Source organism: Panthera uncia (assembly GCF_023721935.1).
Source record: "Panthera uncia isolate 11264 chromosome B3 unlocalized genomic scaffold, Puncia_PCG_1.0 HiC_scaffold_1, whole genome shotgun sequence".
Taxonomy (NCBI): Eukaryota; Metazoa; Chordata; class Mammalia; order Carnivora; family Felidae; genus Panthera; species Panthera uncia.
In genome coordinates this window covers 24,937,278-24,964,223 of record NW_026057582.1, presented here as the reverse complement: position 1 = coordinate 24,964,223, position 26,946 = coordinate 24,937,278, and the positions used below count along the sequence as shown (strand labels likewise).

The window sequence follows — 26,946 nt, the reverse complement described above, 5'->3', positions numbered from 1 at the left end:
TCTACACCCTACCAGGCTCTCTTGTCTGGCTGGTCCTTGCCTGGAACAATTTTGTTTTCATGCATTTGCTCAGGAGGGAAGAAACAGAGGGGAAAGGCACACCAGGATGAGTCTGGAAGTGTTGGGGCCGCAGGTCCACTCTCCTTGGGTGGAAGCTAGAGGAGGTGGGCCCCTCCAACTCCTAGGAAAAGGGAGGCCACACTACACATTACATAACCAATCAAAAGTAACCCTTCAATTAGTTGCTACACCAGGAGAAGAACTGGAGAGAAAAAGTTTAAAGACAAAAACCGGCAGCAGCAGCAGCAGCAGGCTGGTCAGTCATTTCTCCTTCACCCCCATGTGTCCGCCTTACAAGATAACCTGTCTCTCCTACCCCAGGAAAGGCTGTGGTTCTGAGGAGTTTGGGGAGTCAAGGAATTTGGGAATTCCGTTTCCTCAGATGTAAATAAGGTAACGTAGGAACAGCTGCACCTGCCACCACGTGGTCCTATCGTCTGTGGACAGTGGGTGTGGAAGCACTGCTTAAACTTACTGAAAGTCTGTGCAAATGTTACGTGACTCAGGAAACCCTCCAGGCTGGAAAGGGTCTCTGGGCATGCACCTCAAAGCCTGGAGCGGTGAAAGAACTCCTCGCCTCTGGGCAAACCACGCAGCCAGACCGGGGAGAACTACCCACCCTCAGCTCAGCCAGTGACACTCTGCAAGTCTTAGTCCCTTGCTTGCCAAAGCCCAACACCACTATTCCAGAGCCGACAATTCCTCACAAGCTTCCGAGGATTATTACTTTAATTCCCATTTCACCAAGATTTTGAAACACAAGGGCTTGACTTACCCACAGTCACCAAATGATCAGGCCAACGTGACAAGTAGTGTTCCTTATCCCTGGCTGTTTTCTTTCAACTGGATCCCAACCCGGGTGGTTCAACAGAAGCACCAGGTAACTTTAAATAATTCAGAGGCTCAGAGGCTGATTCAGAGGTGTGGGGTCTGGAATTCCATTGAGGTAAGGCAGGAAGCCACACCTGGTTTCAGGGTTTCACGTGGCCATGTGGGCTTCAAGGACCTGCTGCACAAGGGAGCTGGAGGAAAACGAAAGTACCAGCAGAGTGAGACCCGGGAAGGAAACCTTTCCAGCAACAGATGGCCCACAGTCCAGCTCTGGTTCCACAGTGCAAAAGAGATGACCAGAAACAGACACTCAGCAAGTAGCAACTGCCACACACGTCATGCCTCACAAAGCGGCCGTGGCTTTGACCAGGAAAATACTTCTCACCCCACGTTCGGCACAGACCCTCCTGAAATGCATGTGGACCAGGGGTATGGTAGTAGCAGATGGAATGGGAATGAAAGAAGCCGAAAGAGCTGTTCTCTAGCTTGGTGAGGAGGGAGAAGAGAGCTAGACCCCAACAAAAGGCAGGGCACGAGGTTTCTTCAAGCCCTGCTCGTCCCAGGCCTCAAAGCAGCGGGAATACGTGTCAGTTATCACAGGACGATTACACCTTTCTCCGGTTGAGATTCAGGACCTGAGAGCCCAGCCCAGGATGTCTCTTCCTCTTGGCCACCTCACTCTCCAGACCTTCTCCCCCATCCTCCCCTGCCCTTCAGGATCCTAACAAATGACCAACAGCAGGGGGGAAATGGTAAACCTTTATTTGGAAAAGAGAGCTTAAATGACCACTTAAAACCCCCACTTCAATTCCAAAACAGAAACAAGTAAGAAAACAAGGAAAAGATAATCTAAAAACTCCTGCCCTCTGCCATCTTGAGCCGATTAAACCGCATTTCCTGGCAGAAGAGAACAGTGATAGGCCACAGTCCTGACAACCAATAGGGCACTGACTTAAGACCATCTCAGGAGGCACCCGGGGAGAGACAGAGTGAACGATGGGTGGGGTGTGGACAAGTGGGCCTGGGGCTCAGACAGGCACATGCCCAGTACCCAGGAAACAATGTTCAAAAATATACACGCACAGATAAATTCCCCAGTACCTAGGCACAGAAAGCTTATAACCATGAACACAGCAGCAGAATTCAAGCTGGGTCTTTGGCTTTCAAAAAAAAAAAAAAAAGGGAGAGAACCTCTGGCTAACTGTCCCTAACTCTAGCCATCTAGCCGCTCAGGTACTCCCTTCAGTCCCATTCCGAAGGCCAAGCAGGGCAACAGCAAGGCCAGTCTGCAAGGACCAGCAGCTACTCTGGGAGGACCAGCTGGCCCGGTAACACCTAGGCTGTACCCCAGCTATGAAAGATTAAGGCATGCAGGTGACACAGGGGGGTCAGGGCAAGGCCATGAATGGGCCAGGGTAGCCCTGTGCTAGAGGGGCAACACTGGCAATGAGCAGCTGAGGTCTTGCCAGCAGGAACAAACCCTAAAACACTGCCACCTTGAGTTCTTGGACAGGCTTTGCCCAAGGCCACCTTCTGCAGAGAGGGTTTGGCCTGAGCTAAATACCTGGCTTTTCTAGAACAAAATGGAAAGGAATGGGGGAGGGAAGGAGGTAAAAAGAGGTGGGAGGAAAGGAACAGAAAACTGCTTCTGAGGTATGCAGAGGAAGAGAACAAGTCCCTGAGGTCTTGGGTCCCAGCTGAGGCAGCTGCACAGCCTGCCTGCTCTTTCCCCTACCAGGACTCCCACCCTTGCCCCAGTTCCGCAGGGGGCAGAGTCCAGCAAGACAAGAGTTTCTTGAAGGTTCTTTCTCATCCTTTTAAACCTCAAACTACTATTCCAGCCCACTGACTCCATACAGGGGTTCAAACTTTTGCCTTTCTCACAGCAGCCTGGGGAAAGGGACAAGCCCTAGAGAAAGCATGCCAGGCCTGTGGGAGCTCTGGGTTGGAGGCTCAGAGGCAGCTGGGGCAGGCAGCACATCCCTGAATCCGCTGCTCCAGGCTGTGTGGCCCATTCTTTCCCAGAGCCCAGATGATGAGGATGCCCTGGTTGGCATGATGAACGCCTAATGAGACACACAAGATAAAAGGGGAGAAGGGCCCATGCTCCTGCTGCTGCCCGGCAACACATAGCAGCCAGGTCATGCTCTCGACCTGCCCCTAGGCTGACAGCCCCCATGTGGAAAGTGGGCTGATCAGAGGCAGGCACGCCGTACAGAGCAGTCCCACCCCGAGAGGACACACATGCACACTACGCACATCTCACATGTTATACGGGCCTGGCAAGAGGGCTGGGCCCAGAGGTCAGGAAGGCAGGAAGAAGACTGGGTTCGAAGATACCATCAAGAAACGGCCTGAAAGCAAATAACCAATGAGATCAATAGCTCCCGCAACCCTGGTAATTAAAAATCAAGGGGGAGCACTGGATACATGGAAGGAAGGGGGATCTCCCCTTCGGCCTCTCCCAGGGCCACTGAGTATGTGGCACAGGATTAGGAAGAGGTTGGGGTGGGCAGGGACCACAGGCAGAGAACGTGGACAGGCCTGGAGAAAATCTAACCATAGGAAAAAGGTAACAGGGGAGGGGAAGGGAGGGGAGGGGACGGAAGTTTCTTGGATCTAAGTTTCCAAAAGCATGGGGTATTTCCACAGTCTCTGATCCAGTGAGCTCTTCCGGAAGAGAAGCTCTCTTCCCCTGGGAGCCCCGTCATGGGGCGATGACTTGCATCCCAAAGCTGGCCAGCAGGCAGAGGTGGTCTGAAGAGCAGAAGGGGTTGGGTAAGCCGTTGGCAGCCCAGAGAATCTCTTCAGAGAGGAGGGAGAGACGGCCCAGAAGTTTGAGAGTCCCATCTTGACACAGCCTGCGATCTGGGGCACAAAGCAGAAACCAGTGGAGAAAGCAGCCACAGGTCACTGCATGGGCATGGCTGGGGCCTGCGGGAGCTACACAGGGAGGCTGCATCCCCTTGATGCCCCACCCTCCCTCACTTCCCCTGCTGCCTGTGGCTGAGGCCTCACTTTCTCAGATACTCTGTGATACATCAATGAATGAAATAAGGTGGGTTCAGGGAAACTGCGGCAAATGGAGAACGTATGCCCAGGCTCAGCATTTACCAAATCTTCAGATTTTCCAAGAAAAGTTGGAAATCCAGATTTTCTACATAAAATCTGATTTTTCAACATAGGCAACCAATTCCAACACTTAAAAGACTTGCTTTAAATAAGATAGGCATGGGGTTGACAGACTGCTACACTGCTGGTTATCAGGGGAAGAAACAAGAAATAGGATCTCTAACTTAACCAAGCCCCTCACTAAATGGCTGCCTTGTTCAAAATCCACTTACCTCCTGGTGCTCTATTTTTACCTCTTAAATAGAGGTGGGGCTGGTCTGCCCACCTCTCTCTAATGCTGCAAAAAGAAAAGGCAGGCAAATGGCCTAAGGGAATTATGATGAGGACGACCAGTGCCAGGTTAGGTATGAAATCTGCTACTTTGCGAGTCAGGTCCCAGTAGCCCAAGCCATGTGACCAAACGCCTGACCTACTATCAGCTGTTCCCAGGGACTTTTGAGGGTGGCTTCTATGAACCCAGGACCCACCAGGCTTACCAGTTCTGTTCCTATTCTCACAGGACTCAGCTGAGAAGAAGATGTAATCCACTGTTGTTCCAAGACCCAAGGGCATTGTGGTGACCTCTGGGCGGCCATGCTGGGGCAGGAAATGAGTATATACCGAGGTCAGGTGAAGACAGTGCTGGATGGTACCTACAGTCCTACAGGGATGAAGGAGAAGATGTCGGTCAACAAACATTGAACGTTTCTCAAAGTCACTTTCTCTGTGGGTTTTATAAAGTTTTTTAAGGGACGATCCCAAATAACTCCATCTCAGCAAATTACTTCCCATGCTAATAAGAGGCAGATGGTCTTAGCTAAAATTAGCCTAGAAACAGACACATTTATACTCAGTCCCCCTGACTTTCCTCACCCCACCCCCCAACTCTCCTCTTATTACCTGGTAAAGTATGTATACCTAATGTGCCCCTGTCCGGGGGGCGGGGGGGGGGGGGGGGCAGGGGGCGGGGGGAGAGCAGCAAATTTTTCTGTGAAGCCTTACTCCCTCAGGAAAAGTGCATGGGCTCTTTGTCTGCAAGAACTTAAGTGAGTCACCTCTGGCCTCTGCACACCAGCGCCTCCAAAGCTTAGCACATCTTAGGAAAAGAGAGAGCTCAGCAAAAAGTGTCCCCCTCAATCAGCCTCAGGAGAGCCAATGAGAATCTCATACACTCAGGGGCTAATAAGCAAGCTGAGGGGAATTGGAAGGAAGATCACCTGGGCAAGACAGGCTCAGGCTCCAATGTGTCTTCCTCAAGGACAGACTCAGCCCAGCCGGCAGGTCGCTCTGTAGAAGACCAGAGAAAAAAGGTTTTATTCTTCACATACAGTTAAGAAGGGCAGAACCTTGCACCCTGAAACCTTTCTCAGATCCTTCACCGGACTCCAAAAGGGAAAAGGAGAAATAGAAGGTGATGGGAGAAAGTAACAATGGACCAAAGTCAAGAACCCAGGAAGGCAGACAGAGTCCTTAAACACAGACATTTCTTCCTTGGCTGAGCCCCTCTTCAAATAATTTATTTAAAGTTATTCTTTAGAATAGGTAATAGAGTAACATGGTATAAAAATCAAAATGTAGAGAAAAATATCAGTGAAAAGTTTCCCTCCCACTCTGGGACTCCTGCCAATTTCCCTCTCGAGAAGCAACCAATGTTACCAAATTCCTGGTATATTCCTTCAGAGATTTTCTATCACACACCATCTGTTATGTGTATATACACGTATGTGCTCATACACATATGTGCACATACCATATAACATGTATGTATAAACTCTTAAATACACATAAATATGTACACACACATAAAGAAAAAAGATACATATCCAACATCAGTTAAGAAAGAGGGGATAGGGGCGCCTGGGTGGCTTGGTCGGTTAAGCGTCCGACTTCGGCTCAGGTCATGATCTCACAGTCCGTGAGTTCGAGCCCCGTGTTGGGCTCTGTGCTGACAGCTCAGAGCCTGGAGCCTGTTTCAGATTCTGTGTCTCCCTCTCTCTCTGCTCCTCCCCTGTTCATGCTCTGTCTCTCTCTGTCTCAAAAATAAATAAACGTTAAAAAAAAAATTTTAAAGAAAGAGGGGATATTATTACAGAGCCTACTGACATTAATAGATGTTATAGACTGAGTGTATCTCCCCAAAGTATGTTGCAGTCCTAATCCCCAATGAGATGGTATTTGGAGGTGGGCCTTTTGGAGGTAATTAGGTCATGAGGGTGGAGCCCTCATGCATGGAACTAATGCTCCTATAAAAGGAATCCCAGAGAGTTCCCTCACCTGCTTTCCACCATGTAAGGACACAAGAAGTCAGCACTCAGCAACCCAGAAGAGGGCCCTCACCAGAACTAGACCATGCTGGCACCCTGATCTTGTACTTCGAGTCTTCAGAATTGTAAGAAATAAATTTCTATTGTTTATAAACCATCCAGGCTGTGGCATTTTGTTATAATAGCCCAAACTGATTAAGACAACAGGATACAAGGATAAATAAAACTGAAAAACCCTTAGCTAGAATGACCAAGAAAAAAAAGACTCATTACTAAAACCAGGAATGAAAGAAGGGCCACCACTACCAATCTTATAGAAATCTTTAAATCATGAGAATACTGTAAACAACTGCTTATAACCAACAAATGAGAAAACTCAGATGAAATGGACAAATTTCTAAAAAGACACAAACTATGTAAACTGATTCAAGAAAAAATAGAAAATCTGAATAGCCTATAAGGAAAGAAATTGAATTAGTAATTTTAAAACTACCCACAAAGAAAAGTCTAGGACTAGATGGCTTCGCTAATGAATTCTGCCAAACATTTAAAGTAATACATATCCTTCACAAACACTTGCAAATAACAAGATGGGATACTTCCCAACTCATGCTATAAGGTGTTACTAAGTTAATCAAAATTAGACAAAGACATCACAAAGAAAACTACAGAATATCCCCTGTGAATGTACATGCAAAATTCCTCAATGACTGTGATACTGTGATTTATAAGAAATATTTACTCGGCCTCGTCCACAGTTCCTGGCTCATGGCTCCCCAAACCCTTAGAATATCCTGAGATGAGCGTGATAAAGGTGTCTTTTGTTATATTGTGAGGTGACTTTTGGGAAGCACTGGAAGATGGGAGCTGGTTACCAGAAAAACCAACCTGTTATTAGAAGGTTGGTACTCTCTGTCCCAATTCCCTGAACCTCTGGGAACTCTCTGTCCCAATTCCCTGAAGGGAGCGGGGCTGGAGCTTGAATCACCAATGGCCAATGATCTAATCAACCCTGCCTACGTAATAAAGTTTGTCAGAGAGCTTCCAGGCTGGTGAATACCGTGGAGATTTGGAGAGAATGGCATGCCTAGAGAGGGCATGGAAGCTTCCCAAATACCTTGCCCTATGCATCTCTTCATCTGGCTGGCTGTTCCTGACTTTTATCCTTTTATAATAAACCGGTAATCTAGTGAGTAAAATGTTTCTCTGAGTTCTGTGAGCCATTACAGCAAATTAATTAAATCCGAGGAAGGAGAGGGTCATGGAAACCTCTGATTTATAATAGTCAGTTGGTCAGCAAGTACAGGTAACATCCTGGACTTATGACTGGCATCTAAAGTCCATGGAGGGGGTTGTTGGAACCTACAGTTTGTCAGAAGCACAGGCTGGGCTTGTGACCGGTGTCTGAAGTTGGGGAAGGGGGCAGTCTTCCAGGACTGAACCTTTATTTAACCTGTGGAATCTGATGCTATCTCTGGGCAGATGGTGTCAGAATAGAATTGAATTGTTGGTGTGGGAGGGAAACCCCCATCTTCCCAACGTTGGAAATTAAGTTTCAGAGCACCAAAAGAACATTATATTAACAAACCAAATCCAGCAAAATATAAAAATGAGTACATACTATGACCAGTTACAATTTATCTTAGGAATGTAAAGTTGGTTTAACATCTGAAAATCAATTAATGTAATACATCATATTAATAGAATACTGAAGGACAAAAACCACATGACCATCCGAGCACACACAGAAAAAAACATTTGGCAAAATTCAACACGCTTTATGAAAAAAAAAAAAAACAAAAAAACGGACACATTAAAAACTAGGCACAGAAGAGAACATCTCCAACTAGATAAAGGGAACCCACAAAAACTCCAGGGCTCACATCACACTTAATGGTGAAAGATTGAAAGCTCTACCTCTACGGTCAGGAACAGGACAAGGATGTCCACTTTAACCAATCAACATTAACGAGGCCTAGCCAGGGCAATCATGGGAAAGAAGAAATAAAAGGCATCCAGATTAAAATGGAAGCAGTAATGCTGTTTCTGTGTGCACGATGACTTAATCTTATATACAGGAAATATTCAGAAATCCACTAAAAAACTATTCGAATAAATGAGTTCTCAAGACTGCAACATACAAGCTCAATATACAAAAATTGCATTTCTATACATTAGCAGTAAAAATCCAAAAATGAAATGAAGAAAACATTTCTATTTATTTACGATATCAAAATGAATATGATAGATAGTACTAAATTTCACAAAAGTGTTAAGACTTACACACTGGAAACTACAAAACATGGGAAGAAATGCTAAATAAATGGAAAGACATTCATATTCAGTGATCATCAGACATTATTTAAATGCCATACTTCCCAAACTAACCTACAGATTTGTAGAAATCTATCACAATCCCAGCTAGCTTCTGTGCAAAAATGGACATACCTACCCTAAAATTCATATACAAATGAAAAGGACCCAGAATAGACAAAATAACCTGGAAGATGACAAAGTAACAGGACGTACACTTCCCTATTTCAAACTTATACAAAGCCAAAATCATCCAGACAGTGTGGTGCTGGCATAAGGATAGACATAGATGAATGGAATAGAATGGAGTGTCCAGACACCCATATGGCCATGTTTAATGAATTTTTCACAAGGGGAAGAAGAGTGGAAAATGACAGCTCACAGATATAGGGGTTCCTTTCACGAGTGATGAAAATGTTCTACAATTAGACTGTCATGATGGTCACACAATTCTGAATAAAGCCACTGAGTTATACACCTTAAATGGGTGGATTTTATGGTATATGAATTTCAATACAACAAAGCTGTAAAAAGGGTATTAAATAAATCTTACTCTAAGTTTATTTTTGAGAGAGTGCGTGCACGCACAAACAAGGGAGGGGCAGAGAGATAGGGAGAGAGAGAATCCCAAGCAGGCTGTGCACTGACAAACAGCGAGATCATGACCTGAGCTGAAATCAGGAGTCGGACACTTAACCAACTGAGCCACCCAGACACCCCTATTTTCTAATTCTGTTGGCTGGAATCTCTGAACACAGTTGAATAATGACAGTGACCATCCTTGTCTTACTCCTGACTGACACGGATGCTACTACAGTTGTCTTCTTTTAAGCAAGACGCTGATTTTTGGAGCTGAGCTAAATGCTGTGGTTTGGTTTTGGTATCGTTTTTAATTTTCAGGCCTGCAGTGGCTCCATTCCCTCCTCCTGCTCCTGGCCTCTGCCGTGCAGGCTGCCGCCACACACTCCGACTGACCAAGATTATTTTAATGGTGTAAGAGATTACAGGCATACCTCAAAGATATTATAGGCATACCTCAAAGATATGGCGGGTTCGGTTCCAGACCACCACAACAGAGTGCAAATAAAAGTTATGTTTATACTGTACTATATTTTAAATGTGCAACAGCATTATGTCTAAAAAAACCAATGTAGATACCTTAATTAAAAAATATTCTATTGCTAAAAACTGCTAACCATCACATGAGCTTTCAGCAAGTCATAATCTTCTTGCTGGTGGAGGGTCTTGCCTCAATGTCAATGGCTGATGACTGATCAGGGTGGTGGCTACAAACGATTTCTCTGTAGCATGCGATGCTGTTTGATAGACCTTGTTCCCACAGAACTTCTTTCAACACTGGAGTCAACACTCTCACACCCTCCTGCTGCTTTATCAACTAAGTTCAAGGAATATTCTAAATCTTGTGATGTCAACAGTCTTCACAGCATCTTCACCAGGAGTAGATTCCATCTCAAGAAACCACTTTCTTTGCTCATCCATAAGAAGCAACTCCTCATAAGTTAAAGTTTGATCATGAGATTGCAGCAATTCAGTCCTATCTTCAAGCTCCACTTCTTTTTTTAATTTTTCTTAATGTTTATTTACTTACTTTTGAGAGAGAGAGAGAGCAAGAGAGAGCAAGAGAGAGCACGAGCACAAGATGGGGAGGGACACAGAGAAAGGAGACACAGAATCCAAAGCAGGCTCCACGCTCTGAGCTGTTAGCACAGAGCCCGATGCGGGGTTTGAACTCACAAACCGTGAGATCATGACCTGAGCTGAAGTCAAACACTTAACCGACTGAGCCACCCAGGCGCCCCTTCAGGGTCCACTTCTTTCTAATTCTAGTTTTCCTGCTGTTTCCACCCCATCTGTAGTGACTTCCTCCACTGAAGTCTCAAACCCCTCAAAGTCATCCCTGAGGGCTGGAATCAACTTCCAAGCTCTGTTAATTAATGTTAGTATTCTGACCTCTTCTAATGAATCACAAATGTTCTTAGTGAAAAGGAATCCTTTCTAAAAGGTTTCAGTTTACTTGGCCCAGATCCATCAGAGGAATCACTACCTATGGCAGCTACAGTTTTACAAAGTATATTTCTTCAATAATAAAACTTGAAAGCTGAAATCATTCCTTGATCTATAAGCTTCACAATGGATCCTGTGTTGGCAGGCACGAAAACAACATTAATCTTGCTGTGCAGTTCCATCAGAGTCTTGGGTGACCACGTGCATTGTCAGTGAGCAGTAATATTTTGGAAAGAATCATTTTTTCTGAGCAGTAGCTCTCAACAGTGGGCTTAAAATATTTAGTGTATCACATTGTAAACAGATGTGCTGTCATCCAGGCTTTGTTGTGCCACTTACAGAGCACAGGCAGAGTTGATTTAGCATAATTCTTAAGGGTTCTAGGATTTTTGGACTGGTAAATGAGCACTGGCTTTAACTTAAAGTCACCAGCTGTGTTAGCCCCTAACAAGGCAGTCAGTCTGTTCTTCGAAGCTTTGAAGCCAGGCAGTGATTTCTCCTCTCTAGCTATGAAAGTTCCAGATGGCATCTTCTTCCAATAGAAGGCTGTTTTGTCTACACTGAAAATCTGTTAAGTGTAGCCACCCTCATTAACTATCTTAGCTGGATCTTCTCGAGAACTGCAGGCTTCATCTTGCACTTTCATGTGATGGAGACAGCTTCTTTCCTTAAACCTCAAGAACCAACCCCTGCTAGCTTCAAACTCTGCTTTTGTTATTTTCCTCACCACTCAACAGAATTGGAGAAAGTTAGGGCCTTCCTCTGGACTAGGCTTTGGCTTAAGGAAATGTGGCCACGTTGATGTTCTATCCAGACCATTAATACTTTTTTTCCATCCATATCAGTAGGAAGGCTGTTGTGCTTTCTTATCATTCACAGGTTCCCTGGAGTAGCACTTTTCATGTCCTTCAAGGACTTTTCCTTAGCATTCACAACTTGGCTAACTATTTGAGGCAAGATGCCTAGCTTTTGCCTGTCTCAGCTTTTAACATGCCTTCCTCACTAAGTTTAATCATTTCTAGCTTTTGATTTAGTAAGAGACATATGATTCTTCCTTTCACTTGAGCATTTAAAGGCCATTGTAGGGTTACTAATTGGCCTAACTTCACTATTGTTGTGTCTCAGGGAACAGGGAGGCCTAAGGAGAGGGAGAAGGACAGGGAAATGGCTGGTCGGTAGAGCAGTCAGAACACACAAAATATTTATCAATTAAGTTTGGCATCTTATATGGGAGTGGTTCTTGACCCTCCAAAACAACTCCAATAATAACATCAAAGATCATTGATCACAGATTACCGTAACAAATATAGTAATAATGAAAAAACTTGAAATATTGCAGAAACTATCAAAATGTGACACAGACACAAAGTGAGCAAATGGGTGTTGGAAAAATGGTGCTGACAGACTTGCTCATTGCAAGTTTGTCACAAACCTTCAAATTGTAAACAGAACACAATGTCTGCAAAAGAGCAATAGTGAAGCTCTTTAAAGGGAAGCACCATAAAACAAAGTACGCCTGTATCTAGTTTTTCCTTAATTTTAGGGCGGGGGGGGGGTGGTCTTTTAAAACGAATCTAGAATAGGGGTGCCTGGGTGGCTCAGTCGGTTGAGTCCAACTTAGGCTCAGGTCATGACCTTGCAGTTCATGAGTTCGAGTCCCGTGTTGGGCTGCTGTCAGCACAGAGCCCACTTTAGATCCTTTGTCCCCCTCTCTCTCTGCCCCTCCCCTGCTCTCTCTCTCTCGAAAATAAACATAAAAAATATTTTTAAAATAATTAAAAAATAATCTAGAATAGATGTTGAATTTTAAGTCTCTTTGACATCTATAGGATGACACACATTTCATATGTTTTAATAGATTTCATATATATTAGTATGTTATATTAATAGATTTCTCAATATCAAATAATCTTTGTATTTCTGATAAACTCCATCTGGTCACAGTATACTGCTCTTTCACTGTGCTGCTAGATTGTCTCGTGATCTATTTAAAATTTTTTGCATCAATTTTCATAAGTGGAGAATATTAGCGTCTATGGTTGTGTGTAATGGTCAGGTATCGGTGTCAAATACTTGTTGCATAAAAATAATTGGCCCCTTTCTTCCTCTGTGCACTGTAGTAATTTAAATAATAATGATTTTACAAATTCTTTAAAGATTTGATAATATTCTATCAATCTGAGCCTAGTGTTTTCATGGGACTGCATCTCTGAGAATTTTATGTATTTCTTCCCTATTTAGAGTCTCTTTCTTCTCTGTAATCAGTTTTACTAAATTACATTTTCTCAAATTAATATATGCCCTGTAAGTTTTAATTTCTTTTGCACTTAGCTGGGCCAAGAACCCCCTTGTAATCCTATTAATTTTTCTGCATCTGGATACCTTCACTTGCTCCTTTCCCTGCCCTTTGAAAATAGGTTAGCTAATGGACTCACCTAACTGACAGCTGATTTTTGCCCAAACAACTCTAGATTTTATTCCACTATTTTTGTTACCTAAATTGCTCCCATTTATCTTCTGCTCTCTTTATTTGTTCTTTTTTCTCACTTCTTGAGTTGAATGTAATTTACATACTTTTTTCTTCTCTATTAATATAATTCTGTGATTCTAAATATTCTACAGAATTCTACGAACTTTCCATTGAACACTGTTTTAGCCATACTCCACCAATATGGCACTTTTGTTATTATTATTTTCTAGATATTCTGCAATTTTTCTTAAATTTCACCTTTGATTCAAAAGTTGCTTGAAAATTTCCAAATCTCCAGATGATAATGGTTTGTTTTTAATTTCTATTTTTATTGAATGTGTGATCAGAGAAAGGCTGTACAACTTCTACTGTTTGAGATTTACTGAGGTTTTTATGATGGTCTTTTTTTTTAAATGTTTATTCATTTTTGAAAGACAGACAGACAGAGCATGAGTGGGGGAGGGGCAGAGAGAAGGGGAGACACAGAATCTAAAGCAGGCTCCAGGCTCTGAGCTGTCAGCACAGAGCCCAACATGGGGCTCGAACTCACGGGCCGTGAGATCATGATCTGAGCCAAAGTTGGATGCTTAACTGACTGAGCCACCCAGGTGCCCCAATGGTGGTCTAATTCTTAAGAATTTTCCATGAATACTTAAAAAGATGTCTTTGCTCTACTTTCAATATTCAGAGTTTGATATGTACCAATCAGATTTACCATAATACATATACTGAAGACTTCCATATTCTTAAAAAATTTTTTTTAATGTTTATTTTTGAAGGAGAGAGAGACAGAGCATGAGCAGGCGAGGGGCAGAGAGAGAGGGAAACACAGAATCTGAAGTGGGCTCCAGGCTCTGAGTTGTTAGCACAGAGCCTGATGCGGGGCTTGAACTCACGAGCCATGAGATCATGACCTGAGCCAAAGTCGGACGCTTAACTGAGTCAGCCACCCAGGAGCCCCAAGACTTCCATATTCTTACCTTTTATCTAATTGTCCTGTTGTAGGCTGAGATTATTTAAAACCTTTTACCATTAGTTATTTTCTGACTATTGTTCCTTGTTAAAGTCTGCAGTTTCACTTTGTGATTGTTAATGTAATGTTATTCAGAGCATAAATATTCGTAACGCTAATATCTTCATTTTGAGTCACATCTTTTACCATTACAACATACCAGAAAAATCTCAGTGACCAGCAGGATACTAAAAATGGTTTCCCTCAACACCAGGCTCTGTCCATGCAGCACTGGGTACAAACAGCAGCGTTCTGGCAGTCACACAAGACTAGAGGCCTCTCCATGCCCCACTAGGCCATTTGACCACATGGGCCACAGCTGCCTCTACCTGAGCTGCAGTGGCTTCCTGACCCAGTCAGCAAAGTAGCAGCCAAACAAGTAAGTTCTTCTGCAAGTACTTGGGAAAAGGATAAATTGTGTCCAGGCATGTGGAGAAGCGAGTGAAGAAGCTGGATTCAGAACTTCCCTGGTTAGAAAACTGATCAGACAGCCTTTGGTCTGTGGCCATCTGGTCAGTTTGTAAATAGTGGTTACAAAAATAATCTGTTAGCAATTATTTTTTCCTATAATGCACTTTATTGGGTACATGCTTTGTTCTTATTTATAAAAAGACCTGAAGGTCGAGAGCTCAATGGAAATGGGCAAGTGCTCACAAGAAAAAAAAACACAGTAACCCCTTTTCAGTGTCTTTAAGGCCATACTGGAAAGAAGAAATCATTAATAACTGAAAATGTTTACAAGCAGAGGACTTGAACTTTAGATTCCCCCTTTATGAATTATTCCCCCAAAAAGGGAGTTGGGGAGAGTGAGAACCACATGTTTTTATTACACAACTTGGGCAATGTAGAATGCTCCAGGGCAATGCAACATCAGCCTACAGGAAGGTACCATAATTACCTAGCATTGCAGCTTCTTTTGCAACTCACGTGCTGCCCCTTGAAATCAGTGTCACAGTCAAGTCAGCAAGTTTTGATGTGCACTAGTGGGTTGCATGACTCTAGTATTAGACTAGAAATATTATTTGTTAGCACATCTAATACATCTTCTAAAAAAAAAGATCACATATTATCATCTCCTTATTGCACTTAAGTCTTTCTAGTCACGGTCTAAAAAAGGTGGTAGATTTTTAGATTTGGAGTCTTTAAAAGACATTCATCAGATAAACATTTTTCCAAAGAAGACATACAAATGGCCAACAAAAACATGAAGTAAAAAATACTTGCTTTAAGTATAGTATTATTTTGTTTTGTTTTACATTTTGTTTGTTTGTTTATTTATTGAAGTAATCTCTACACCTGATATGGGGCTCGAACTCACAGCTCCGAGATCAGGAGTCACATGCTCCATGAACTGAGCCAGGGGAGACCTGTTTCATTTTTATTTTTAACGCTTATTTATTTTTGAGAGAGAGACAGAGTATGAGTGGGGGAGGGAAGACGGAGAGGGAGACACAGAATCCGAAGCAGACTCCAGGCTCCGAGCTGTCAGCACACAACCTGATGCAGAGCTTGAACTCACGAACCGCAAGATCATGACCTGAGCCGAAGTCGGATGCTTAACCGACTGAGCCACACAGGACCCCCATTTTGTTTTTAATCTTCTACTCGTAACCTGAAATGTGGTATCCTACTACTGTTTAACTTTAGGTTTTTGTAATTTTAAAACACTGGCACGTGGCACGTGCTCGCTGCTTAATGCACGAGGGCCGTCAGTATTGTTTTCGCTAACGCTACAGTTAGAGAATTGATTTAGCTTTGCAATTAAAAAAAAAAACTGAGCCACTGAAATGTTCATTACTCTGTGCAAAATGCCAATTCAAATTAAATTCCTACAAGAAAAAAATAAATTCATTGCTTTATCACCAGTCGTTCTATAGTTTTTCCAGTCATTGCTTGGTTGTCTTAGGTTATTGTAGCCGTTTGGTCAAGAAACGCTTTTGGTTGAGTATGAAATTCTTGAGCCACACCTTCTTTCCTTGAAGCCTTGTTCTCCTGTCTTCCAGAGTTGAATGATAATGTTAAGAAGTCTGAAGGCAACCTGGTTATTTTTACCTTTAAGAGTAGCCCAATCTTTTTGGTTCAATTGCCCAAAGGATTCTTTTATCTCTGGCTTCCAATAACTTCACAAGGATGTCTTATTGTTGATTCTCCTATTTCATTTTTTACTGAAAATTGGTACATCCTCTCAATTTGAAGATTCAAATCTTTTAATTTGGGGAAAATCTTCCTTGAATCATACCTTTATACATTTCTTGTATGCCATTATACAGACTTTCTTGTGAACTTCAATTATGTGTATGCTGAGAATTTCCTTATCCTTCACTACTGTCATTTCTCTCCAGTCTCTTTTATCTTTTTACTTCTTTTGATTTTGCTTTTTCTTTCATGGCCTCGGTCTCTTGTTTTCAGCAGTATCTCTTCCTATTCCTTCTTATGCTACACCAAATTTTGTCTTCATTTTATGTGATTTTTTAAAATTTTTTAATCTACTTCTTTCCTGAGTTCTGCAGCTTCTGTCTCATCTTCCGATGCCTTGCCATTTGCATGAACTTATTCTATCAAGGCAATTGTTTTTGTACTCTTATTTTATAAAGGCAATTGTTTCACTTTTTTATTCACAGGACAATGTTCATAATTTTTCACATGCTTCATGGCAACAATTTTTATCTCTGAGGTAAGCATTCTTTATCTGCCTTTTATTTTTCCGGTTCCTTCTGCTTTTCTTTCTTGCAGTATTCTAGCACAGATCTCATGCTGGCTCCTTTTAGGCAGCCCAGCTTTGAATTAGTCGAGGTTTTTCTATACCAGCTATCTGTATAGTTTCTCTAAGGGAAGAACTGTGTAGGCACTCCAAGGAAAAGGAATATTCCTGATGACACAGGGCCATATATGAATATATGAGTCCTTTTAATCTTGATTTCTCCCTCCAAAAGCGATATGCAGCTCTGTAAGTATCTCATCTCCCCCCTGCCACTCAAACTGCTTAATGCAAATAGGGCTTGATTCCTTGATCAGGCTTTTCTCCGGTGCCTCTTAAGACCAAAACGGGTTCAGAAAATCTCCTGTCACAACCTGTGCAACTTATTCTTGCTGATGAAACAAGGGATTTTAGTTTTGTGGCTTAAGGTACACTCCTCACCTTGGAGAAATACACTGTGCTGATTCCTTGTGAGATGCATACAGTCCCCAGATAAGTCCCTCCACACTCCCTCCAGCACCCCTGCACGATCTCCAGTGCTTTCTGCAGCTATTCCACCTGCGCTGTGATCCATGGTTTCAAATACCTTCAAAACTTCTTTCTCAACGATACAGGTTGTATTGCTTTGTTGTATTGCTTTTTTCCATTCTCCTTGTTGCTTTGGAATGGTTTCAGAGACGAGAAGAGGAGAATGTCAAGTATACTCTGCCATATTTGATCTGGAAGTTCTCAGTAGGAGTAACTTTTTATTACAAGCAGGACTACTGTCACCTTATGATTCTGAAAGCCCTGTCATGTGTACCTTCCCTCCTCTATGCCGAACACATGCTAGTTATTAGCAACTTAAGCCTAAAAAGGTTACATGGCTCATTTAAGGTCTCAAAGATGACTGGAACTCAGGTCTCTTGATTCTTGGCCTATGTTCTCACTGCACTGCACACCCATACGTGCATATGGCCAAAGAACTCCATGGACCTTCCTTCTAAGCATGTTTATCACCACAAGCTTACCTATAACAATTATACTTACAAAAAGACTAAGGAACCACATAACTGACAAATATCAGGGGTGAAGAGGAAAGAAGACCAAGAAAACAAGCTTAGTTCCTACATTACCTGGCTTAGTATCTGTCACTCCTTCAATAAGAACCAGTCCCACTGGTCGCTGACAGGCGACATCACAGAAACGGAATCTCAGCAGGAAGTCTCGGCTATACTGTAGTCTCTCTGTAAACCAGGAAAAGCCATACAGTGAGAGAAAGGAAGACAAGCCACATGCTGAAACCTCCTTAATACCGAGAAGCTTCCAGTGTAGGGACACAGGGGAAGCCTGGCTCTGAAGACAAGCTGAATCTCCAACAGATAGGATTTAAAGTTGTCCATTTCACTGGGAGATCATGAGGACAGTGAGAAAAACAAAGGAATTTGCTAACAGAATTGAAGGAATTAACATTTTCTCTTGTCACTGAAATACTAGCTTTCTTCCAAAATGGGCACAGAGGCACAGCCAATTAAGAATGGGGTCTATGGGGGTACCTGGATGGCTCAGTTGGTTAAGCCTCCGACTCTTGATCTCAGCTCAGGTCATGATCTCAGGGTTTGTGGGTTCGAGCCCTGTGTTGGGCTCTGCACTGACAGTGCAGAACCTGCTTGGGATTCTGTCTCTCCCTCTCTCTGCCCCTCCCCTGCTTGCTCTCTCTCGGTCTCTCTCAAAATAAATAAATTTTAAAAATGTGGTACATGCTCACCTGATCTCTTGGGGTGACAGAAAGTGATATACTGACAGCAATCAGTAATACCCAGGGAGCTGGGCCATAGTGGGGCTTGTAGCTTCCTCTGGTAAAGCTGATGGGAGAAGTCTTCCTGTCCAGATACCTATAAGGAAAGAGCAGGTGGGAATGAGGACACCAAGATGGAAAAAGAAAATAGCCCATGATTTGGGACATGCAGACAAACACACGCACACACACAATCACGCACTATATACATAATATAAGCAAAACATGTAAGTCTCTGGGTAAGGTTAAAAATAAGGAGCTAATGAAAACCTTATTTATTTATTTATTTATTTATGTATTTATTTAGAGAGCACGCCTGTGCGCAGGCAGGGGAGGGGCAGAGAAAGAGAGAGAGAGAGAGAGAGAGAGAGAGAGAGAGAGAATCCGAAGCAGGCTCTGTGCTACTGGCACAGAGCCCAGTACGGGGCTTGATCCCACAAACTGTGAGATGATGACCTGAGCTGAAATCAAGAGTCGGATGCTTAACTGACTGAGTCACCCAGGTGCCCCGTTTTATTTATTTGTTTGTTTGTTTTGAGGGAGAGAGAGTAAAACCCTTTTTGTTTTTTTAACTAGAAACACTGAATTGTCCATGAGGCAGAAATAAGGGGTAAGAGAATGAGGTATGAGGGTGAAAGAGAATAGAACGTGTATGAACATATAGTCTCCTAAATTTCACCTCGGAAAAATCTACCTGAGTCTCCACGGAGAATATCAACTTTCAGGGGCTTTAATCTGCAGTGGGAAAAGGTTTATCCTGATCTTTGGATCTTCTGGATCAAGGTCTAGCATCTTAAGCCTATCATGAGGAAACCACAGGGTCAAACCAAATGGGAAATGCACCAAAGCACTTTACCGTATCTATGTCACCATCCTCGGTCAAAGCCAATGAGCAGCCTGGGAACGGACAGAACGCAGTAGGGAAACATATTCGGCAACATCAGTCATCTGCATATCTCCAACGTGTGTAGCAAAATTCCCTTTATTTCATTTGACAACAACAAATATTTGAATGCCAAATATGTGCAAGACACTAGCTAAGTGGGGAGGCAAGAGCAGTGATAGAAACAATCTCTCTGGCCTTGAAGGACATAAATTTTCAATATGCCACCTCAAGTAAAACAGAGCTGGAATCTAATGGCCACTTTCTAGCTGTGTGACTTTGGGCAAGTCAGTTAACTCCCTTGGGTTCAATATCCTCTACTATAAAATGGGATAGTAATACCACATACAATTAATGATCTTGATAATAATAACTGATTGTTAACTGCTTCCTTTGAAGCAGGAACTGGAAAATACTTTATTGTGCATTATTGTATTTGATCCATCAAACAACAACAAAAAACCCCTCTGAAGTAGCTCCCATTGTTTCCCTAGCATATGGATGAGGTGCATGGGGCTTAAGGAAGTTAAGTAACTTGCATAGGGTAGCAGAGCAGGGTCTGGAACTCAGGACTGTCTGGCTTCAAAACGAGTGCTCTTAATCACTATGCCTAATGGTGCCAGTCACATGGTAGGCACTTAAATTATTTTTCCCATTCTCTTGAGCTCCTTGACCATGGCAGCTTTCCAGCAGGATAAGGCCTTTCTCTGCATACATGAGAACCAGGATATTGCTAGCACTTGAGTAACCTCATTAAAATAAAAGTCCAAAGTGCTTAATAACAATTCAGCCATTTTTGTGCCCTGCCAAAAGTTAAAGCAAGAAGATGGACAGCAAGGACAAGACAGAGGATCAGGGAGATTAAGGGACATATAAAGAAATCAGTACAAGCTGAAGGTCTAGCAGCAAGGCTAAATACACATGATAAAACTGTAAGATATCTATGCTACCAACATTCAGCATTTAAAAGGAACGAGATAGATCCATATATACGTTGCTGCGTGAAAAAAACCAAACTACAAAACGAAACATAGAGTACACACATATACACAATAGGTCAAATATCAGCAGTTAGAAGCAATCACAGCATAGCACTGGTGGGGCAAGAGCTCTAGGGCTTGCAGATCCTGGTTACAGATCCTGGCTCCACCACTACCTACCTGCATAATCTAGAGCCAGCAACTGCCTAACTTCTCTACGCCTTAGTTTCCTCACTTAAAAAATGTTAAGCGATGACAGAAATTGTGAAAGTTGAGTGAGTTAATACATGTAAAGTGCTTAAAATAGCACCTGGAATCCAGTTAGTACCTAATAAGTGTAAATTATAATTACAATATCACAGGAACATAGATATCACCGTAAATATATACAGAACGTTCTGGAAGACAACCACCAAACTTCAAACAGTTACTACTTCACTCTAAGGGAAAAGGTAAGGAATGTATGTAATAAACGTGGGTTTGGTCTTATTTTATGTTTGAATTCTTGCAAGGATGTACTTGTGTATTACATCTAAACTACCAATCAATGATAAAAATTGAAAGGATTTCAAGACGCCAAAGGCACCCAGGAATTTCTAACTTCCAGGTTTCAGAACAAAAACTATTCAACAGAACAAGAAAAGGCAGGAGGGAGCCAGAACAGGTGTAACTGAGGTCCCTGCCACAGAAGCAGCACTAGCTGCCAACAGCTGAATCTCTCCCTTGGCCATATTCCCACCCCCGAAGTGGTTTCCCCCATTTCACCTTCCAGGCTGGCATCCCATGGTACTGGAGCTCCCCATCCCTGATGAAGTTGTAGAGAGGTGAATCAGGAACAGAATTCAGGTCACCACACAAGATGATGGGGCAATGACTGCCATCTGACAACCTGGCCACTTTGTCCACTTCTGCCAAGAGAATGGCCATCTGGGCCAGCTTGACATCACCCCGGCGTGGGTTGTATAAGACATGGGTATTTGCCACACAGAGAGGGGCCACTGAGACTTGCCCCAGGCCTTCTGGGACTAGTGGCTGCAACAGCAACACTAAGCCCACGTTGTCCCGATTGAGGAGCTCCAAGCCAGGCCGAAAGTACTCCACAGGGCTGGCACAGAGCAGACGGAATCTCGTGGGCTTGTAGCAGACAGCACAGCCATCTGTCTTACATCCGGTCCTCCTCTTGTAGAAACAGGTAAAACCTGCAAGGAACACCCGGCCAAGGAGATGGGTCAGAGTCCTTGAAGCCTGAATCCCTCCAAGCAGTGGCAGTAGCCGAGGCGTGTATGCCTAAGGCACTGCTCCCGCTGCTCCATAAGGGGAGTTCCTGTCCTTGCCAACTCCTTGGTTCTGCAGAGGTTCCCTTACAGTGGTAAGCAGATGACTGAGTGGCTAAAGGGGAAGTAGGACAGAAGGGTATGAAGAGACAGAACTCGACAGGAAAAGCATGGATTCTAGAGTCAAACAAATTGGAGTCCTAGCTGCACAACCTACTAGCTTTGTAGCATGGTGACCTTGAGCAAGTCACACAAATTTACAGAACCTCAGTTTCCTCACTGTAAAACAGGGATAACAATACTCAACCTCACAGGGTTGGTTACTTCAAGGATTAAAGGCAATTCATGTCAATTAATTAATTCAAGGCAATTAATGCCAGAATTGCTTTAAAACTACAGAAGTCTTTCTTTCTCACCCATACAAAGGAGGAGCTAGTGCACGGGTGAGAATGAGGATTTACTGAAGCAAAAGAAAAAGATGGTGCCTTCAGGAGAGAACAGACAGGGCCATAGGAAGCAAGACTGGTGAACATGCCAGGGAACCGCATTACCCATCATTCGCAGAGAAGGCTCCAGCTGCTCCCAGTAATGATCCTCCTGGACTTCCTGGAGACACAGGATCTGGAAAAGTGACAAGGAAACCAATCACTCCAGAGTACCAAGAGTGCTGGAGAGTGACTCCCACCCCAGGAGCAGGGACTGAGGGCAGGTGGAAAGCTGCTGCTGGTCTCAGGCAGGGTCACACTGAAGCTTCCCGCAGGGCCAACTCTTCCCATACAGCCACCCCCATCAAGGAAAAGCCTAGACTTAAGCTGAGTAGACCCGAAGCATGTGCTGGGTTTTCCTGTTCCTTGAATCCCTCAAGTCTCCCTCCCTGCATAAAGGTGTTGGAAAGTGTGTACCCACGGAGTCTTCTCAACACCTGCCAAAAACTCATTTATTCCAGGCAAGAAGGCTCCAGCCCTAGGCAGAACTCTGACCCTATACACATATAAACTGTAAACTCATTTTTTAAGAGCATTTGGGAAATAGCCCAGGTCCAGAGCAAATACAAGATGGCACCTTCCCCCCTTCGGCACTCACATCAGGGTCCCAGTGCTGGAATTCCTGCATGAGATTCGCAAAGCGATAGTTCCAATTGAGGATGTCTGGGTGGCAATGCAGGTAGAGCTCTGAGCTCTGCTGCATCAGGTCCTGGGCCAGGATGTTATAGGACATTAGAGTGAACTGGAACTGAGGGCCATCCCCCGCCTCCAGGCCCTGAGCATCTGGCTGAGTAGAGAAATCCTCCCATTCTCGCCACAAGATTTCTGCAAAGGGGTTGGGGAGAAGAAGTCCACAAGAAGTACATGTTATCCACAGGCCCCACCATCTCCACTCCTGACTCAGAGATACTATGCCTGAAGTTCCTTTTTGTCATCTTTCCTGTCACCCATCCCTCTCTCTGGCTATTTGAGCAGTACTCTATGGACATTTCCAGACTAGACAGCAAGCTCCATAAAGCCAGAGACAATCTTGGCCTGTTCAGCGTGGATCCCCAGTACCTAGCATAGTACCTGGCACCTAGTACATGTTCAATAAATGAAGGCTGACAATTTCTCACTTTTGATAAATCCATGGGTCTCTGTGGAGGATCCCTCGGATCAATGTGTTTAATAGTCACCTGAGGTTAAAGACATTTCGAGAGTAATCTTAGCCTTGGGTGTTTTCTAACCTTTATACTTGAAAAAGCCTGTGGAGCTGTAAACCACATGTTCCCCATCTCCCCTAGAGCATGGAGATGCAAGTGGGCTCAACCCACTTGAGCCACAGAACTCATTCTTCAAATTTTAGTAGAAGCCAAATATGTAGGTAAAACTAGAAGATAAAATTCTGGTTGAGGCAGAGTACAGGCCCTGAGATCTCTCCACCACTACTCCTAGAAACAGCATCATGGAGAATCAGAACTAGATGCAGCATCATGGAGAATCAGAATCAGATGCAGTGCTTTCGCTTCTGCATCTAGCCATGTGACTTCAGGCATGTCCTGCTACCTGTCTGCATCATGGTTATTTCATCTGAAAGACCATGGGGCTGAATGAGACAATCTCTAAGGCCCCTCTAGATTTGACACTGTAAGATCAGAATGCAGAGACAGAGCTCCCCACCAGAGAGTCTTCTCTTTAGCAATGGCTCTGCCCAGAGTGGAGACAAGCTGCTACCCTGGCTCACTCAGCCAGTTGTCAGACTCACCATGATATGGGATTTCCATCGGGGGAGGCTGCAACTGCCCCAGGCCCTCAAAAGGCCAGATGAGAGCCTCTTCCTGGGGCATAGGCTCAGGTGCTATGCTCCAGGCCACCACTGCAGGGTCCTCTTCCCACTGCTCTGCAGCCAGGGCACCCATTGGGAGGGCAGCACAGTCTGCATACTGGGGGCCGGTCTGCATGGGGACAGCCGTCCACACTGGGCCCTCGACCTCTGGCAGTGGCTCCTCTCCTAGCACCTCAGGGAAAGGCTCCTCCAGGTTCTCTGCTGCCCGTAGGTCACTCAGCTGCCTGCTGGACCACTTGTCCTCTGACACAGCATCCTGTTCTTCAGGATTATCCATCAGAAGCGCCAGGCTGCTCTGGGCTAGTCCCTTATCTACAAGGGGACCCTCACTCAAAGTTGAGAGCACCTGGCTCGACCCTTCTTCTCGCCACTGCTGTAGCAGGCCCTCACACTCCTCCTGGTCGGGCCCCCGAGGGGCCATGGCAAAGCTGCCCTCTACCTGGGTGGACGAGCTCTTCGCCAGGAGGGCATTTTTTCGACATGTGAAGAAAGCATCTAAGAAGGCAAAATACCATGTTATAAGATGACAACATCACCCAACCCATACTCTTCTCCCAACTAGAATGTAAGTCCCATACAAGCAAGAATCATATCCACCTTGCTCATAGTTGTACCACCACTGAGCCTGCCCATTTTAATACCTGGAACACCTCATCATTAGCATGAAGTGCTTACTACGTGCTGGGTGGTATTCTAAGTGCTTCATACATATTAACTAATGTATATGGTAGGGATCTAAAAGTATTCACTATATGAATGAAAGAACAGCTATCCCACATAATCTAGGACAAAGACGGTCACATGTAACCACATCCCTTTTATCTGGAGGTTAAGACTCCTATTAAACATCAGAACCAGAACTCTCTGGTTCTAAGGGCCATATTACATTGGAACCAGCACTTGACCGTGAATCAGAACCGTGGGTTACGACCTAGCAATGAAATTAACAAATCATGTGACCTTGGACAATGCCTCTGGTGAGATGAACTCATTCTTGCCTATAAAGTGGAGACAGGGGAAGTTTGAACTAGATAATCTCCAAGAGCCTTTCCAGTTTTATAAATCCTCTAACCTACAAATACATTCCAAAAGAAAAAGTCCTAAAGTAGACAAAAAGAGTGTCTCAAAATCTATACAATTTACTTCTTAGCAAAGGCCCTTGCTCTTTGTCTCAAAGCTATGTATTCTATTCATCAATCTTCACAAACTTCATTATCAGCTTTCCCATTCCATAACACACCAGAGGCTGTAAATCAGAAGACGCCAACAACTGACAGCAAGAGACAGCTGTCATCTCTCTGCTACGGCAGCCACAAATGACAGCCAACAGGCAAGAAAGCAGGTGGGAAAACTCTAAAATTAGAGCCCCCAAACTCCAAGCACAGTATTTTGGTGCGAGCAAACACCCACACTCACTAAATCACTTATTTACAACACAGGACAAGTGACATGCACGACACTCACCCTCAATCACCAGAGATTCATTTTATCAGCTCTATTTTTTAAAAGGCAAGAAAAACTTCAAAATGGTTCAAATGTTGAAAGATACTATCTTATTTATAGTCTATGTTGATTTATGGCTCTCTAAACCAGTGGTTTTCAACCAGAGGGTAATTTTGCCCTCAGGGGACATTTGATATTATCTGGAAACACAGTGGCTGTCACAACTGTGGGGATGCTACTGGCATCTAGAGGTCAGAGGAGAAGGATACTGCTGAAGATCCTAGAGTGCAAAGGACAGCCCAGGCCCAAATGTCCATAATGCTGAGATTGGGAAACCCTGTTTTAAATCCACGGGCTGTGTTGCTGGCTTTAACCTCAGGAATTTGCTAATCTCCTGCCCCTGGAAACATCCTCTGCATAGCAGACGGAAGAGTTTCTCTTGTTTACAAGTGTGAAAGTACTCGTTTTCAAATTTAGCAGATTTTTGGTGGTGGTGGCATGGCGGCCGTTGGTTTTTCAACAGAATCGTTTGATAAGGGAGGGAGGAAGGAAGGGAATGGGAAGCATAGAAAGAAAACCTTCTGTAGGAACCAATACACAAAGTTGAAAGAAGTGGCACTACTTCTATGGGGGAGGGAGGGAGGGAGTGGCCCCTCCTGTGATCTCTCTAAACTCTGACTACTGGTCTATAAACCTGCGGACAAGTATATGTCACTAAGGCTGTCACGGGACATCGGAAGGGCTCGAGAAATGGCAGCAACATGGGTAAAGGAATCTGCTTTAATTCTCTGAAAACAATTACTTCCGCGGAGCTTCTCATTCCTCAGAAGTACGGACACACAAATATTGCTTAGTTGAGTGCCTACTATATTCTGGACAGTGTGCTAGCGCTAGAGCTACAGGGAGCAGGACAGACATGGCCCTGCCCTCCTGCGGCTTGCATTCTAGCGACAGACCCACAGAAATAAATACCTGAGTGGCTATTTTACATACACACGCTGCGTAAAGTTCCGGAAACGACAAGCACAGAATGCAGCTGAACCGCGTATTTCTAAGAAAGTAGTTCTTGGTCTGTCCCGCCCTCTAAATTGCCGGAGAACATTCTGGGAGTTCTGCGGGATCTGTCACAGGGACTGACGGTCTCCTAAGAGCCTCGGGAATTTCAAAGACCAGGAACGAGAGCGCGGGCAGATCACGGAAAAGTGACGGAATAACTCTCTTCTCTCTGGGCGCTGGCTCCACCGCACGGACTCTCTAAACCCAAACCCACGGGAGACCGCTTCAAAGCTGGGGGTTAAATGGTCTCCGGGTTGCGAGCACCAGGTTTTCAACCAGACACTGGGCGGGAGAGCGGAGAGGCGGCTGTGAAAGGTGAGTGTGGAGTAACCCAGGGGAAGGCAGGTGCGTGCGGGTCTTCGGCTCACACCCCCCGCCCCCAGGGAGTTCGGGCGTTCGCCTCGCCCCAACCCTCGCCGACCCCTCCCAGGGCCGT

The 26,946-nt window shown here is 44.2% G+C and overlaps 1 protein-coding gene across 3 annotated transcripts in view; it reads right to left on the bottom strand.

Moving 5' to 3' along the window:
• Positions 1–1,636: 1,636 nt before the first annotated feature.
• The window catches only part of ANGEL1 (angel homolog 1), a 38,365-nt gene continuing 13,055 nt past the window's right edge, over positions 1,637–26,946 (bottom strand). For 2 of the 3 annotated variants that reach the window (XM_049612440.1, XM_049612441.1), the window contains 9 exons: positions 23,931–24,506; positions 22,782–23,008; positions 22,250–22,319; positions 21,190–21,623; positions 18,532–18,658; positions 17,900–18,010; positions 5,220–5,289; positions 4,500–4,663; positions 1,637–3,759 (listed from right to left, as the gene is read on the bottom strand). In XM_049612440.1, coding sequence (XP_049468397.1) covers positions 3,599–3,759; positions 4,500–4,663; positions 5,220–5,289; positions 17,900–18,010; positions 18,532–18,658; positions 21,190–21,623; positions 22,250–22,319; positions 22,782–23,008; positions 23,931–24,506 — 1,940 coding nt within the window. In that variant the 3' untranslated portion in view covers positions 1,637–3,598. Of the gene's footprint in view, positions 3,760–4,499; positions 4,664–5,219; positions 5,290–17,899; positions 18,011–18,531; positions 18,659–21,189; positions 21,624–22,249; positions 22,320–22,781; positions 23,009–23,930; positions 24,507–26,426; positions 26,517–26,946 lie in introns of those variants that run through there. The other variant, XM_049612442.1, reaches the window with a different exon arrangement.